General features: G+C 39.4%; 1 protein-coding gene across 2 annotated transcripts in view; it reads right to left on the minus strand.

Moving 5' to 3' along the window:
- Positions 1-551: 551 nt before the first annotated feature.
- numbl (numb homolog-like) overlaps positions 552-18,346 on the minus strand; it is a 46,137-nt gene continuing 28,342 nt past the window's right edge. Inside the window, exons 1-10 of one of the 2 annotated variants that reach the window (XM_031891175.1) lie at positions 17,984-18,004; positions 17,305-17,412; positions 9,792-9,933; positions 8,668-8,742; positions 6,565-6,639; positions 5,757-5,897; positions 5,406-5,610; positions 4,799-5,110; positions 2,815-2,988; positions 552-1,544 (exon numbers count right to left, since the gene is read on the minus strand). In XM_031891175.1, the coding sequence (XP_031747035.1) occupies positions 886-1,544; positions 2,815-2,988; positions 4,799-5,110; positions 5,406-5,610; positions 5,757-5,897; positions 6,565-6,639; positions 8,668-8,742; positions 9,792-9,917 (1,767 nt within the window). In that variant the 5' untranslated portion in view covers positions 9,918-9,933; positions 17,305-17,412; positions 17,984-18,004 and the 3' untranslated portion in view covers positions 552-885. Of the gene's footprint in view, positions 1,545-2,814; positions 2,989-4,798; positions 5,111-5,405; positions 5,611-5,756; positions 5,898-6,564; positions 6,640-8,667; positions 8,743-9,791; positions 9,934-17,304; positions 17,413-17,983; positions 18,005-18,346 lie in introns of those variants that run through there. The other variant, XM_002938816.5, reaches the window with a different exon arrangement.

Raw genomic sequence — 18,346 nt, forward strand, 5'->3', positions numbered from 1 at the left:
GTCTCAAGTGGGCCTTTGAGGATTTTAGAACAAGAGAAAGTATTCCCCCAGCGCCCCCCCCCCCCCCCCGTTGGATAATGATTGGCCTGATTTGATGGTAAAATGTATGGCACAACAGATTAAGCTGGGGCAGAACACTCTCTGTGCCTTCTTTTATAAAGGATACATACCTAATGCCACCATTTTCCACATGCAGATTGAAGATGCATATTCTGATAAATATAACCACAAAACACTGGATAGCGATAAATGAGGATCAAATGTTCACAAATATATATGGATGTAGTAACTTGTGTAATGCAGTAATTACCATGAATGAAGAACTTTAAGTCTTCTTTCAAACCCCATACCAATAATGCTTTCTACCTCCAGTCATTCAATTGCTGTGGCAGCTCACTATAATCACATACCTCAGACCTCCATCAAACATACTATTAGCCTCCATTAAATGCATCCCAGATGGTTAATCATGCCTTCCCTTTCAAATTCAAAATCCCAAATGCTGCTTCCATGAATGAGCAGCTTTCTTTTTTTAGAAGACTCTCACAAACTTGCCCATAAAAATTTCCTTTACTCATGTATATTGCAAACAAATCAGGCTCTTAGTATGTTTTAAGAGTATCTACCAGATTCTATATCCATTTTGAGCTTGGTATATTCCCATTATAATCATCAGAACAGAACGTCAGTGCTGACAATGGTGTTTCCATTTGCTCTTAAGTCACATACATCACCCTATGGTTTCTAATTTGGCATCCAGCAGACTTGCTAAATATGTATCTGATGAATGGCTGTGTATGAATAGTCCTGTTGGCAGACTCTTGCTGGGCAGGCATGTTCTGGCAGTTACTCCTGACTTTACATCACACTGGGATGATATGTTGGCTACAATTCTATTTGAAAAGTCTTTTGTAGTTCATTAGAAAAAGGATTAGCCAATCGCTGTTGAGACTTTGACTCCAGTGCTGCCCACTGAGCTTCAAACTGGTCCACTTCCTGTGCAGTAGATGCTAGCCTTAGTTGGCTTGGATCTGGGGGCCATGATGTTCCATTAGCTGTGCCATTTGGCTTGGGTCCCATCTGGCTAGGTTGGGCTGAGGCATTGGATGTTTGCAGGATACTCTGAGGGAATGGGTTGGACTTATTTGCTAGGTTAGTAGATGGCACTTGGGTAGCAGAGCAGAAAACATTGGCCACCATCTGAGATGGAGTGATCCCCACCACTGGGACACTCGGTGCAGGGTAGGACATGGTGGGATTATAACCAGCTACAGGTACATAAGCAGCCTGCATATGAGGTGTAATAAACATGCCAACAGGTGCAGTTGCAGCATCATAAGATACAGGGTATGCCTGCACAGCAGCCGGTACAGGCATCGGCACAGCCACCATAGGCTGAGGGGGTGGCTGTTGCTGTTGGGCTTTAGCTGCCTTTGCAACCTCCTCAAGCCAGCGTTCCGCTTCAGATGGGGTTCGGCGATGTCCCATCTGGAAGCCCACAGCAGCTGCTGATGTACTAGTTTGTTCTGCCCACCCTGAGATCCCTGAAAGGAAATGATAGCAATGTCAGATATAAAATCACATAGGCAATGAACAATAATAGTTTCTATAGAGCTCTCTAGGTGTAAATCTGCATATCCAAATTCTACACAAGGTGCAAGCTAAAGATTTGCTAGTTCAATGTTATTTGAAGGGAGGCAAATACTTTAATACAATGTTATATAAAAACAAAATCAATATTTTGACAATTACTTTCATTGTCACAATGCAAGGTTATTCAGTTAGAGCAGAAAGCTTCTGAATACTGGTTACTTTACAGGTCATACTTTCCTCCAGCAGATGGTGCTATTGTACACTGTTGTCTGTATCTTTTAATGAGTCCTTTAAAGGGTATGTTTCCATTCGGAAAAATGTCTATGTGTAATTTAAAAGCCTTTTCAATTTATTTAATTTTTAAAACAAAAAATTTTCAAGCTAACCTCCATTAAACATGTGCTTTGTTGGCCCTGAATTTTATTACTCCCCTGTATCACCTGTATCATGGTGTTTCAAGTCAGTCCACTGTGAGTAATAAAGATAATAACTCAGATTGTAAGCTCTACGGGGCAGGGACCTCCTTCCTATCGGGTCTCATACCACATGGCACTTATATATATATACATATATGTATTTATTGTATTTATTTATTATATCACTTGTCCTCCCTGTGTGTAATTTTGTATTCTGTAAGACTGTACAGCGCTGCGTACCCTTGTGGCGCTTTATAAATAAAGTTATACATACATACATAAAGAAACCTGATGCAGAAGCCCCTTCCATTCTGCTTAACTTGCATGTGTTTGGGTGATTGGAACTCATGCTAGCCAATCGTATCAATTAGGTCAATGACATGTAAAATGGAAGGGTCATGCACAGTAGCATGGTATGTCTGAATTTCCAGTAAAGGATATCCAAGATTAATTGGGAAAAGGTTAATAATGGCAAGGCTCTTCAAATTCAGACATTTGTCCAGATAACTGTGATTTTTCCTCTGTCTTCACCATTTATGCACATTTACCAGGATCACTGCATGTTAAATGTTTTTAAAAGAGGTGGGAAGATATTTTCAGGCACTTTGCCACCTCCTCAGGAGAGGAGATTTCCCGTGGCTGTCAAAGAGCCCATCTGTCATTGCCCTTGAATAGGTAGGACTGGATTGGCAATTCCTCCAGCACACGACTGGTATAACACTAGCCTAAGGCTGTATCCTACAGTGCATTGTTGGGTAAAAAGACACCACTCCACTGTTACATTAGTGAGGTTATTCTCACTTACCTTGCATTGGTTGTGGTGGAAGGGGGGCCGCTGGACCTGTGCTAGGTGTTCTAGTCCCATTGCTATTTGCAAAGGGATCCTCAGAGGGCTTGTTTGCGAAGGAGCTGTTGATTTGGTTGCACAGATCATTGATTCCATCAGAATCTGGGTGCATTGAAGATTCCAGTTCAATGACTATAATAACACAGAGAAAGATTGTATCAATGGAGTAATGCAATAATGTTTATTTTATTAAACTTAATGCTCCTCCTATTCAAGTCTTAAACACATTCTGAAATGATATATTAGTGTTTTCACGTCATCCTATAGATAGCCAATAGCTTACTTGAAAAATGCTCTGAATCAGTACTTTTATCAGTGATGTAAGCCCAATCACCAAGCTGTTCATAATCACATTCTGCAATCACAGTTTCAGAATGCATGTTCTTTGTGTCTTCTTACTGGCTGGGGCAATGTGGATAAGAAGGTATTACTGACTGACAATGGGGATGGGAAACTTTGTGGATTGGTAGTTCTGAAGTGCTCACAAATTACATATGCTGCAGGGAACCTGTGCTTCTGTACACCCTTTCCAAGACTCCAGTTAGTGACAAGGAACAAAACATGTGACCAATAAAAGCAGCATTAAAGAATTATCACTATATATATATAACTACACTGGGGTTAATTTACCAGCCTATATTCTAAAAGGCATCAGTTTTGACTCTGGATGCTTGGGGTAACATCCCTTTTGAACTGTTTTTGCATTTGACCATGAACGTTGTGAACAAAATTAGGGCAAAATGATTAATTATAGTTTGAGTATTAAGCGTTTTAACTGGGTAAAAATATGATGAGCTTAAATACATAAGGGTAATGGTAAATGGGTTAACTTCATGTGTAAAAGTAAAAAGCCCCCTTTTAACTCAAGCTTATTCAGTTTGGCTTTTGTAGAAACTTGCATAAACAACTTCCAAAACTTGAACTTTCAAAAATAGAAAGGAATCCATCACTTAACAATGGAAAAAGGTGAGGGATGGGTTGAATGACCTGGCTAATTGAGATGCCAGTATGAAAGTTCAAACTTCAGTTTTAGAAATATGGTAAAAAGAAAGCAATTATAAAAGCAATTGAAAATAGTCTCTTTCTGGTGTACTACCTGAAAACACTTGAACTAAAAGGTTTAAATACATTTAAAGGATTTAATTGTCCTTTAAACATTACAAGCTTCCTTTACTGATGGCGGAGCAGGTGCAAGCCTTCATATTTTTGGCACTTTGTACCCTGCCCCACTAATAACACTCTAGTTGCAGTTTCTTGCATTCCATGTGTTCTCCCCACATGCCAATGTTTGCCAACGCCAGTGTCAGACTGGCATGCCAGGGGCCCACCAGAAAACCTTACACCAAACACCCACTCTGCATATTACTTTTCCTCTTCTGCTCACTCCGCATCCTTATTTTCTTAGTCACTTACCTTTATCATAATAATATCATTCAGCTTTCTTTTTGTTTCAAAAGAGGAATTACCACAAAATAAGCATACAAAGCCAAATGGAACAAGAGGGCCCACTGTCACCCAGGACACCAGGGATTTTGCTGTATCCTAGTGGACCAGTCTGTTTTCATGAGGGGCAGTTGGGGGGGAGGAATGTAGACATCTCCCTTCTTGTCCCCTAAACTGTGCATCTGTGCAACTCTCTGCCTGCCCTATTGTGCTTGTCACCACTGAACACTGCAACTTTATGCCAGATTTTACAGTGTGCAGCAAGACCCCAACACAAATACTTCTTGCATGAGTCTAAAGGGCATGATTTTCTAACCCTTATTGCTCTAGCACTTGCATGTGGGGGTCATCATAAACAAACTCTTATATCTAAATATCCCTGCAACTGTTTTGATGCTGTCCATTACCTATTATTCTAAAGACAGTTTTCTCTAATTTTCCCTCAGTCATCCAACATAACAAAAACTGCTTTTTCACATTAAAGCGTAAAATATTTTACCTTGACTCTTGTCCTGGAAATTGGTTTTCCTTTGAAGGGTGGAAGGGAGCTCATTGAGTCTCAGTGAAAGTTGTCGTTTAAAAGGTGAGTTCTTTTGGCTGAGGGCAGGGAAACCACGAAAGGATCCCTGTCTCACCAGCTGTTCCAGGGGAGCATGTCTGCGAGGAATAGCATGCTGCCCACCAGTCTCACTCTTCTCTGATGGGACTGTGGCACACTGGGGTGGTGACTGGTCAGGCTGTGCTGGCAGTACTGGATTTGATGGTGCACCTACAGCTGGTATACTGGAGGTGAGAGAAGGAGCAGCTTCAGCTGTAAAATATTAAAAAGGGCATTGGCCCAAAGGTTATTGATATAACAATTGTCTGTGTATGTCATTTTATGCTGAATAAAACATGGGTATTTTCATATCGGAGAAATTGTTTGTTCAAGTGACATGCTTGGTAAAGAGCTAGGAGTGTGTTGTTGTCTTTTACAGTATATAGGAAAATGAAATTAATGTATACTTATAGTGTATACAGGAGTGTATGTAGGTGAATGTGAGATACACCCAGGTATTTTGCTAGAATATTGCCAGTCAGACATACTCAAGAATGTGTATGCTTACCCTTCTTCTTATCTTGAAGTTGCCTCATCACTTCTTCACGTTCAGCCTGCTGGGAGGCAGATGTAACACGGAATGATCCCTCACGGGCAAAACTAGTTCGACTGGCATCAAATGAAGCTGTGACCCCACACTCCTTTTCCCTTTTCTGTTTTCGTTCCAGGCAAGCAGCAAAAGCACAGCCAACAGCGTGACTCAAACGTTCTCCCTGTATAGAAGAGATAGAAGAGAGAGAGAGAGATTGGAAGCCCGCTGGTTCAATGTGAGGAGACAATGAAAATGCTTTTGGAATAGGCTGCAGGTAAAATTAGCTTTATGGTTCTACACTGTATCCCTGTACAATGTTACACTTACAGAGTCCTTCAAGGCCATAAAGCAGTGACAGATCCAGCGCCGGGTTGTTCCATCGCGACAAATGTAAGAAAAGGCTTTGTCAAAGTTGCGATCAGGAGCACAAAATGAAACTTTCTCGATGGTCTGATCCACTATCAGGTCCTATTAAAAATCATACGGCAAAGCATTTGAAGAGCTGTTATATAAACCTAGACGTGCAGCAGAACGCAGTTGTGAACATTTATACAGTAAAATACAAGCAGCCTGTAGGGGTTATTTACATTGAACCTGGGCACAAGTGCAAGAGCACTAAGAGTGCCACTTGGTGCTCAACTAAGTAGCACTTTCTCCTAGGGGTCTGCTGCTCTCTGTACAGGTTTACTGTGCAGCTGTTATCAACATAAAGGGACAATGTAAGTGCTTTCGGAATAGGCTGTAGGTAAACTAGCTGTATGGTTCTACATTGTATCCTATACAATGTCAAGTTTAGGTCCTAAATATCTACTTGCACAATGCGCCATGCAGTGCAAAAAAATGAGTAATTGCAGCATTTATTGCACATTGCAAACTGCATAGTGCATTGTAAATTACCCCTTTTATATTAGAAATGTCTATAAGGTAAAAGGAATTGTTCAATTGTTATATGACTATAATCAGACTGAGAGAGGCCTCAGTGTGTATCCTCGCTTGAATTCTATGTCATGGCCTTATGGTCTGTGGTAAGTCTCCAAGAATTGTTTATAATATTTTTTCCCTCTGTTAAACTTACTTTTATTATTTTCATCATTATCATCATCATTTATTTAAATATGAAACCTATTTGACTCACCTTAGTTTTATCATCCACAACACGCAGCCCATCAGCAGAAACCCAGAGGATAGCTTTCACAGATTTCTTCCCAAGCTTGAAAGGGGATCATGTCATTAGTATTTACATACTGCTAGTAATATGCTATATATATATATACTAAAATATATACAGAGGGCAGAGTACACTAATAGAAGGGAGCAAACTAGAGCTTTCATATATAAGCAGATCAAAGGATTATGCACAGACACTGGTATAATTTGTCCTAACCCTGTAACCCAAAGCCACCAATTATATCTTTGTTTTTACACTTTTAATGGCAACAGGGCATAAAACAATAACTGCTGATTGGTTGCTATGGGATGCCTGACTTTGCCCATATTTTGAGGGAACCCTAAATTTGCCTTAGAGGCTTATAACATGTTAGCTTCTCTGTATATTCCCATATGTGGTTTAGTGCAGACATGTAGTTGTAGGCTTCTGGTGTATATGTAGCTAACAGGATTTGTCCAATGATGAGCACAGGGACATTTCTAACTGTCTGCTATTTGCCAGCTGATTTTCAAGGGAGCTCCAGGTGTGAAAGCAGCAAACAAACACAAGAGGAAGACTCCCAGGAGTAAATTAACATTGCAATTCCCATTTCTAACAATATTCATTCCTTGCTGATGGATGCAAAGTTCTTTATGCTCACACTTGATACACTGCAACTCACTGACCAGGAGTAAATAGTGCAGGAAAAATTGTCAGCCTCAGGTTCTGGAAAGCCTGCACATTTTAACAATCAGCCAATGAATGTAAACTATAACTTTCAAAAGTGTATATGTGCCTTACTTATATACACATAAGATAGCAATTGCATCAGTGTTCTTTATAATCTTCTGGCTGCAGTTTCATTTAAAGGCTGTATATCAATTTTTCTTTCCATCTAATATATGTCTTATGTATAGTGGAGAAATTGCATTACAGAGGCCATATTTAATATGCTACAGCCCCACACATACACCTCTCTTATTAAGAAAATAAACAGAAACATATTCGCTTTGTCACCAGTTCTTTGATGTGAACATTTGGATTCTTTCCTGTGCCTTATTAAGTCACTCCACACATGTGATGTGCTTTTCCCAGCCCTTTCATCTTATCTGCTACTTTCATGCTGCAGAAGATTTCCTTTTTCCTGGCTTCTCAGCTCCCTCTAATTCCCTCAGTCATATTCTGAACTTCTTATGCAAATGCACATATTGGGGTTTTTAAACCTCTCCCTATGCAATCATTTCAAGATTAGTATGATGAGTGAACAAAAGTCCTAACTTGGCAATACACTACTGAGCTTTTTGCCATTCACTGTACTTGGTAAAACTGCACAGCTACAGAAAGTGCTGTGACAGACCCTGCGGGTGTTGTACTTAGAGCAAGCCTCCGACCCACTATGATTAGGCTGATACCTCATGCATGAATCCAATACGACAAGGCTGTGCTTTTCTGTAACTACTTTGTTTTCACGTTCAAGCTTAAACATTCTCTACTAGCAATACTTAGGTTTCATATATCATCAGGCCCTTAGATGGCATTGTGTCATCTGTCTTTATTATTAAAGCCCAAAAAGACTATACAAGTTTACAGATACCAGTTCTGCCCATGAACTCATGATGAAATGATGAAAATGATTTAAAAAACAGATGTCACACCAAAATCAAGTTAAGGTCCTTTCCATAACTATTCACTAGAACAGCGCTATCCAGCTAAAGGCCCCTGGAATACTCATCAAGCAATTTCATGATTACAAGAGTAACCAACTTAGAGAATTCAACTCATAATATTAAGGTATTTGGACTGCACAATAAGCAGTGCCTTTCATTTCTATGTTTTCCAACTTCAGGGCTGTCCAGCATGCAGCCCACCAGCTATTGCTACAAAAATAAAAAAAATAATTAGATGCCGGGAATTCTAAGTGCTAAGAGCTGGCTGGGAAATTCTGCTGATAGACGCATTTAGTCTTGTTTTACATATGTCTCCCTATATCGCAACCAGAAATAAAGCCTTTGTCCTTCAAAACTATTTTGTAGTCTGGGGTTGAAATGTGCTTTAATTTTAAGCAAAAAAACCACTTTAAAGTTAACTTACTGTTTTCAGCTTCTTCACAGCATCCTCGCACACATGCATTCCCCTCGACTCCTCCACTTCCACATGTCCAAGGTACTGTGAGTGAGAGAAGAGAGATCCTGGTGAAATGTTTAAAAGTGTTATGGATTTATGGCATCTGTCAACCTGGTAGATATCCACATGCAAATTAGATACCCTTGATTTACCTTAGGTTGGTGAGCCAGGTCTTTGGAAAATGTTAATCCAAAAACTGAGCAATGGGAAATATAATTAAATTTTAATTTAAAACTTTCTGTTCCATATAACACTGACCTTTTTGTTCACTTTAATACTCTCAGAGCAAATCATTATTTTTACATCAAACAACCACTTCCACTTTTGGTGAATATGGTTGAACTGTCTGTAGTGATACTCACGAAATGCCAAAACAATGTGGCACAGGGCAGTTCTTTCAACTGTGCATTGTTTGTCAGTGAGGAAGAGCAGTTTGATCACTACAGGTATCTCTGAGAGGATTATGATGGAAGCCCTGTGATTTGTTTCCCATTGATTATTAATCTACAACCAGAGCTTCTTAATTTTTTTTCTGACTGGAGCCAGCCTAAGTGTGGGAGGTAACTTTGTGACCCATTATTAGGTTTAGAGTTAATTATCTATCTGATTGTACTAAAGGCGATTTCTCTAAACACTGTGGTGACTCATTGTTGGACCTAACCCATCAGTTACTAAATCCTGTTATGCCCGTGTAAAGAGCAGTATATAATTACTGATGTATAATAATAATGATAGCTATTATGCTATTTTGTAGCTTAGAGAAATAGTGTGATTGTGCAGCTATGTAACTATATGATGATGAGATAAATAAGGTCAGTGGATCCCTAAGAGAATTAGTATTGGTATGGCTGCTTGGCAAGGTATAATGTTTTATCTTCCCATTATGGAATACTAAATACAAAATTTCCAAGAAATAATGGCACTGTTAAATAACTGTTCTGGCTCAGAATTTATGTTGTGAGGCATATTTCTGAAAACCCAGTCCAAACATAGTAGAACATTACTGCTGTGTATGAAAACTTGAGCTTGTACTTGTTGGCAGCCAAGCACAGATACTAGCACCATGGGCTGATTTGCAAATGATCACTCACCCGCACAGGAAAGCTGCATTTTCCCCTTCTCACAGCCTCCTCATCTGCTCCCCACTGGTGCGGCCTACTGGCTTCAGGGACATACGTCGGCTTCTTTCTCCGCAGGCTCTGACGCAGTTTGTTCATTTCAGGAGCTGCAGGGCTATAAAAAGGAAGGTGCATTTTATCCTAAGCCACAAGCATATCAAAACATGTAGACATTTTTGAAATACGTTAATTTCTTTTTAAAAAAAACAAATTCACTGCAGCCCATATTCCTATCTTCACCTTCCTGGGACTATGGGTTATATGAGAACTGTGTAACCTTTCCTAACTAAATGCACAGTAGTTGCTGTTTGGCCTCAGGAAATGGAACTAGCTCTGTCTATTACTGAGCAGCCTGCTGACCCATAAATGTCCCTCCACCAAACACATCTGCAAGTCTAACACAGACAAATATTTGAAAGCTAATAAATGGGTTACACATTCCCAGAATCCTCTCTGTCTTTCCTCTCTCCACCCTTCCACACATGTTACAGAAGATTGAAAGCATATGGCAAAAGCAGAGAAAAATAACTTTTTTTCCCCCTCATTGACGAGAAGGCAGCCGGAAATGAAGGGTTTTGGAGAGAGCTGGAAAGAGAGAACAAAAATCCCAAGGCACTTATTGCAGCTCTATTTAATACACCCTTAATTAGTTCCAACACATAGGAAGAAAAAAAGAATGTAAGGGCACTCAAACACTCCAGCACTGATATTTGTCTTCATTTATTGATTTTAGTGCAGGAAAATTTAAAATGGCTTCCCTAGTGCATTTTGCTTTTAGAAATCTTTCAAGCACAAGTACTTTCTCTGAAGGGCTATGATTTAATAGATTATTAATCAAAATACTCGACAGCTCAATACAAAAAGCACAATAATGTTGATTGTTGTAGTTCTGCAGCAGCTGGAGGGCTGCAGTACCAAAGCTTTGGTATACTGGTGCCAGGGCTAGTTTACGGATTTACTACTAAAGAACCTCATTGTAGTGGAGCTGATTTTACTAAACCCAAATTTTCCTTATGTTTTTATACAGGACTAAAGCAGAGCACCAATACTTTAGTGCAGTCATGCTGCCTCACACTTAATCTGCTAGGGAAAGCAGAGGAAATAATAGCCGCAAGGATTTAATATCCAGCCATTAAGTGAGCAGTATAATCCTGTTGCTGTACCAATTGAATTAACCCTGTAGGATGAAGTGAGAGATGGCTCTCTTCGGTGCTGCCTTCATCCTGTCATTGTGACGCTTCCACAAGCTACTCTACATTATTCTCCTACAGAAACACTTATTATTTCAGGTCTAAGGAAGGACTGGCTTTTATTATCAGTAACTAGTCCTGGCATGACTAATGAAACTAATTATTATCATAAACAAGTTGGCAAGACATAAATTTATACATTTCTAGGACTAATCTACATACTGATGCTTTTGTTATATAAAGTTATTTTGATAACAGTACCCTTCCCGTATTAGAAGATATGGGTTTGTCATGGCTTAACAGTGGGCTGGGGAGCTATAGTACTAGGGGACAGGACACTTCTACAATCTCCTGCTGTTTAGGGAAAAGGTTATCACCCCACCAAGTCTGAGAGTGCACATGCCATTGAGGAACGAGAAATATCCTGGGATATGAAAAACAGCAGAGGAGGTGTCATATAGCTAGGTGTATCTTCGCTTTTTATACCCAGCAGTGGAAAAAATAGACATTCTCTCTTATAACGCTATTCTGTCTAAGCAATTTCACCCACTATTGGAAGGGGATATCCAAATGCCTTTGGAAAAGGAAAACTAGAAACAATGTAGTTCTCTATATATATCTCTAAATATATCACATACAACAGCTCATATGTAAAACCCTGCTTCATCTAAATAAACCATTTTCATAAAAATATACTACTATACTAGTAGTATGTGACATATCAGCTCCACTACAAATAGAAAATTGCCATTTTAAATACTCTGGGACCATACGATTCACAGTGCACACAAACAAACCAAGGGCACACATACATGTTAGTTTACATCAGCCAATTAATGGACAAAATTCTGCCTTTTACTCTCAGACTACTTCCTGTTACAGTGAGAGCTGCAATAATTCCTGTCAGGTAATATCTGAGGGAGCACACAGATCATCACAAAATGGTGGCACATGAGAAAAAATGTAAAAGGCAATAATTACTGATATATATTCCTGTATGGTGATCTGTTGGTTAAGTATTTATTCTGGGGTATAGTTTTCCTTTAAACTCCTTTTCCACATGTTACTGTTCTATATACATTTCTCTGTATCCAATAGTTGACTTAATCAACCACTATCACTATGTTTTATGTATGTTGTCAGTACTTGTACATAGAATAATAACTGTGAACAGGGATAGTAAGAGTCCAAAGGCTGATATTCACAGACAATTATTACATATTTGGCATATCACAGGTTAATTGTATGGCTGCATCTAAGCTGTGTGTGGTCTCTCTATGTACTGTTCCTCACTATTGGACACCCGCTGTTCTGGTAAAAGGAGAGGACTAAGACCAGGGAGACAGGACAAGTCAGTTAGAGCTTTTATTAGGATGGTTTTGTCTAACGAGCAGCTAATTAGTAGTGAATGAGGAGAGGTACAGCAGAGTAGCTCAGTGTTGGTGTTAGTGATGGAGGCTGAGATATCAAGCCTAGTGCTGTCTCTCTGCTTTCCAGTGTTCATGGATTAGTGATACCTCTCTTTAACAGCATTTCTGCACTGCTTCTCTGCAATTTTACTGCTTGCTCTTTTCAAACCTATTACATGCTAACTTATTACTACAGGTATGGCACCTGTTATCCAGAATGCTGAAGTTTTTCCAGATAAGGGGTCTTTCTGTAACGGGATACTGAAAAATCATTTAAACATTAAGTAAACCTATTAGGATTGTTTTGCCTCCAAGAAAGATTAATTGTATCTTAGTTAGGATCAAATATAAGCTACTGTTTTATTATTACAGAGAAAAAGAAATTATTTTAAAAATTTAGAATTATTCACGTATAATGGAGTCTATTGGAGATGAACTTTCCGTAATTGGGATCTTTCTGGATAACAGGTCTCCAGATAACGGATTCCATACCTGTACAATCTTGCTGCACATTGTGTTAATATTGTCTCTGAGTCAGTGTACTGTACACTGTATTAGTCTTCCAGCACCTCTACTGCACATTATGCTATTAACTCTCTGCAATTATACAGCATGCTGGGTTTGTACTGCCTCCCTTCTACTCCAACATACTCTGTATAAGCATTGCTCTTCGGTGACTCCACAAAACACTAGGCTGCCAATGTTTTGCTACAGTATGTTCTATTTTACAACACAATTGCAACACCATGCTGACATTCCACCATACATTGCAATAGCAGTGCCCTGCTGATACAGATATGGGACCCATTATCCAGAAAGCTTGGGACCAAGGGTATTCCGTATAAGGGTTCTTTCTGTAATTTGGATCTCCATATCTAAAGTCTACTAAAAAAAAATCAATAAAAATTAATTAAACCCAATAGGATTGTTTTGCCTCCAATAGGGATTAATTACAGTCATGGCCAAAATTGTTGGCACCCCAGAAATTTTTCCAGAAAATCAAGTATTTCTCACAGAAAAATATTACAGTAACACATGTTTTGCTATACACATGTTTATTCCTTTTGTGTGTATTGGAACAGAACAAAAAAGGGAGGAAAAAAACCAAATTGGACATAATGTCACACAAAACTCCAAAAATGGGCTGGACAAAATTATTGGCACCCTTTCAACATTGTGAATACATAAGATTGTTTCAAACATGTGATGCTCCTTTAAACTCACCTGGGGCAAGTAACAGGTGTGGGAAATATAAAAATCACACCTGAAAGCAGATAAAAAGGAGAGAAGTACACTTAGGGGCCCATTTACTTACTCACGAACAGGCCGAATGCGTCCGATTGCATTTTTTTCGTAATGATCGGTATTTGGCAATTTTTTCGGAAAATTATCGCAACTTTTTCGTTGCCATCCGAATGTTGCGCAAAATCTGGCGATTTTTTCGTAGCGTTAAAACTTGCGCGAAAAGTCGCTCCTTTTTCGTAGCCATTCCGAAAGTTGCGCAAACTGTTGCGATTTTTTCGTAGCGTTCAGATTCATTCAAGCTTCAGTATGGTGACTTTTCTTGGGCCAGGTTGGAGCTGCAGGGTGCCATTGAGTCCTATGGGAGGCTTCCAAAATCATGCTAAGTCTGAAAGTTTCGGCCGCTGCTTACGAGCGCTCAATACGAAAAAGTCGCGACAAGATACGAGCGAATCGTTATGGCTACGAAAAACTCGCGTTTTTTCGCGAAAATCGTATTGGTAACGAAAAAGTTGCGACAATTTCCGAAAAGTCGTAAAGGCGCCGAAAAAATTGCAAAAAATACGAAAAAGACGCAAAATGTTCGTTTTCCAATCGGAATTTTTCCGATTCGGATTCAAATTCGTGTCTTAGTAAATCAGCCCCTTAGTCTTTGCATTGTGTGTCTGTGTGTGCCACACTAAGCATGGGCAACAGAAAGAGGAGAAGAGAACTGTCTGAGGACTTGAGAACCAAAATTGTGGAAAAATATCAACAATCTCAAGGTTACAAGTCCATCTCCAGAGATCTAGATTTACCTTTGTCCACAGTGCGCAACATTGTCAAGAAGTTTGCAACCCATGGCACTATAGCTAATCTTCCTGGGTGTGGATGGAAGAGAAAAATTGATGAAAGGTTGCAACGCAGGATAGTCCGGATGGCGGATAAGCAGCCCCAAACAAGTTCCAAAGAAATTCAAGCTCTCCTGCAGGTTCAGGGAGCATCAGTGTCAGCGTGAACTATCTGCCGACCCAGGAGGACCCCACTGCTGACACAGAGACATAAAAAAGCGAGACTACAGTTTTCCAAAATGTACTCGAGTAAGCCTCAGTCCTTCTGGGAAAATGTCTTGTGGACAGATGAGACCAAGATAGAGCTTTTTGGTAAAGCACATCATTCTACTGTTTACCGAAAACAGAATGAGGCCTACAAAGAAAAGAACACAGTGCCTACAGTGAAATATGGTGGAGGTTTAATAATGTTTTGGGTTTGTTTTGCTGCCTCTGGCACTGGGTGCCTTGAATGTGTGCAAGGCATCATGAAATCTGGGGATTACCAAAGGATTTTGGGTCGCACTGTAGAGCCCAGTGTCAGAAAGCTGGGTTTGCATCCGAGATCTTGGGTCTTCCAGCAGAACAATGACCCCAAACATACGTCAAAATGCACCCAGAAATGGATGGCAACAAAGTGCTGGAGAGTTCTGAAGTGGCCAGCAATGAGTCCAGATCTAAATCCCATTGAACATCTGTGGAGAGATCTTAAAATTGCTGTTGGGAAAAGGCGCCCTTCCAATAAGAGAGACCTGGAGCAGTTAGCAAAGGAAAAATGGTCTAAAATTCCCGGTGAGAGGTGTAAGAAGCTTATTGATGGTTATAGGAAGCGACTGATTTCAGTTATTTTTTCCAAAGGGTGTGCAACCAAATATATTAAGTTAAGGGTGCCAATAATTTTCTCCAAGCCATTTTTGGAGTTTTGTGTGACATTTTGTCCAATTTGGTTTTTTTCCTCCCTTTGTTCTGTTCCAATACACACAAAGGGAATAAACATGTGTATAGTATAACATGTGTTGCTGCAATACTTTTCTGTGAGAAATACTTGATTTTCTGGAAAAAATTCTGGGGTGCCAACAATTTTGGTCATGACTGTATATCTTAGTTGGTATCAATTACAAGGTACTGTTGTATTATTACAGAGAAAAAGAAAATCAATTTTAAAATTCTGAATTATTTGATGAAAATGGAGTCTATGGGAGACGGGCTTTCCGTAATTCGGAGCTTTCTGTATAACAGGGTTCCAGATAAGGGATCCCATCCCTGTACTTGCAAAAGCTTGTGGACAATGGAAAAAGCACCAGTTCCATTCCAGCACCTCACTTATGCAAGAATTGAACAGCCTCATTACCTTAGATTGTAAAATCCACTGGGTGGAAATTATTTGAAATAATCTTTGTAAAGCACTGTGGAATATATTAGTGCTATATAAAGTATCATAACAATAATAATATATATACATATCCACGCCCTTGTTAGCACAGTCCCACTACCATATCACATAGCAAAGCCCTTGCACAAAACCCTTGCACAACACACATACCCTGCACAGCACAGCTACATAACCATTCCACGTCCACAGCCTTTGGGACAAGTAGCTATGGGCAATGCTCTGCAGATATTACTAAACAGAAAGTCTTATTAAAATGGTGAGTAAATGTTTTATAAATGAGGCATAAACATAAGTATTGCCTCTACCACTCAAACGCAAACCCTTAAGTTATTAAAGTAATACAAACCCGCAACGTGCCACAATGGGCATTCACAAGACCATGCCCTGCTGAATTCCAGCATTGCCCTTACAGTTCCCTGTGCCTGCAGCACAAGAAGTGTTTTTTCTGATATTCTACACACATGATGTGCTGTAAGACTGTAGTTACGGGTTTAAAAAGCTCAGCAGCAGTTTGGTGAGCTGCTCCCTGGGAAACCATGAGATAAAAAAAATAAAAATTTTATTGCGACTTATTTTTTGCGTCTTAACGCATGATTCGCGAAGACTATTTTGGTGCGGTATTTGACACAACGGGCGTTAATTAATGCAGCGTGCTACTTTTAGTGCACGCTTATTAACGCACGTGTGCTACTTATCACGCGCACGCCATATTAGCCATACACACCATTACGTTCGTACAACTATTTTTTTTTTTTTTAAATGACCATTTCCCTGCAAACTGGAGGCTACATCACTCTAGGGCCAACACATACTTGAACAAATCACACTGCAAAGTCCTTATTGTGTTGCCAAAAACTTTTCTATAATTACCACCTGCCCCAAGTAGGTGTTAATTTTCGCATAGACTAATGCGATATTTAGCGCATCTAAGTGTTTGCGAATCATGCGTTAGTATTATTTCTGTGCAAGAATTAACGCAACACGGTAAAATTAACACATTCGGTTGCGCGCTAACGCATGTGATATGCAACTTAACACATGCGATAATACTTTAGCGAATCACACGTTTTTTCCGCGTCAATTTTAACGCAAAAAAAATGTGATAACGCTTATCGCACTTTAGTGAATCAACCCTAAAATGTGATAAATTAAAAAGAAATTGAAAAGTAATTATTCTAGCATACACTAGTAAAACTAAAGAATGATTGTTTTTCATAAAAGTGGAGAAGTCCAGGAAACAACTGATAAAACAAACTGCAAATTTGCTTTCAAAAAGGGACTGGCTGGATTTCGGTAGAAAAAATGCAAACTGTTCTTTAGTGGAAAATGCCAATTCAGAAATGTAGTCTCTTGCCACACTGACCTTAGAAACAGAAAATTTTTCTATCTAAGCTTTTGCTTTTGGCTGTTCCCTGTACAGACACCCCCAAGTGGCATACTTACAGTGGCGGTGGGAGAGGCAGGGTGGTATTTTTTGGGCATCCAAATGTTCAAGAACACCAGTTATAAATATCAAGTTAAAGAGGGTCCCAGATGTCTACATTCGGTATCCTGAAAGAAACACATATAAATATTATCAGATAAGTGAATGGCACAATCACAGGCTGATACTCTCTATTTTAAGAGACCTTCCCATAAACTTAAAGACCCCTGTTCAGTGAAACAAAATATATGGATATAATGCATCATTATATTATGCAGATTAGGATCACTTTAAGTACTGCAGTCTGGCCTAAGTTCTAGATCTGTCAATATTTATTTTCTTTGATTCTTGTAAACCACTTTGAGAATAAACCCTAAAACCTATGCGGAAACCCCAAATCCTAAACCCATGGGAGTTGATTAAATATTACAGCAGATGGCAATCTGTAAGAGTTCCAAGCCCATCCTGTGATGCCTTCTCTGAGTAAGGTGGTTCATGTGGCAAAGACTAAACAGGTCCAACATTAGTACTTGGACACCCATTTCTTTAATTAACTACCAAAACATCTTATAAACAGATTCTATCAAATTATAAAAACTACATAATGCAGATCCACAACAAGCCTGTCTACAGATAAGAAAATGCACATAACATATCCAGATGAACAATGTCAAACGACTGAAAAACTCCAACACCCACTAGTAATGTCTACTGTCCCTCCAGTCCAGTAGTTTGGCAGATATGCTGAAATGTCGGTTATCCAGACCATAACTGTTTTGCCAGAATATATGTAAAGCAGCAAGAGGCACCCCTATAATATGGAAATACTGGTACTTCCAAAGCAGCAGTACATAACTGATAACATTAAAGGAGAACTAAGAAGTAGGCTAGAAATGCTGCACATTAAATTTTGGGATTGTGTATCAGCCACGGCGAACACAGTGCTTTAGCAAGATCTCTGCCTCCGAAGATGCCCCAAGTAGCTCCCCATCTTCTTTTCTTCTGGTTAGCTGTACATGCTCTGTGCTGCAGTCAGTTACTGAGCTTAGGGACTGACACACA

The sequence above is a fragment of the Xenopus tropicalis genome, chromosome 8, assembly GCF_000004195.4.
Source record: "Xenopus tropicalis strain Nigerian chromosome 8, UCB_Xtro_10.0, whole genome shotgun sequence".
NCBI lineage: Eukaryota > Metazoa > Chordata > Amphibia > Anura > Pipidae > Xenopus > Xenopus tropicalis.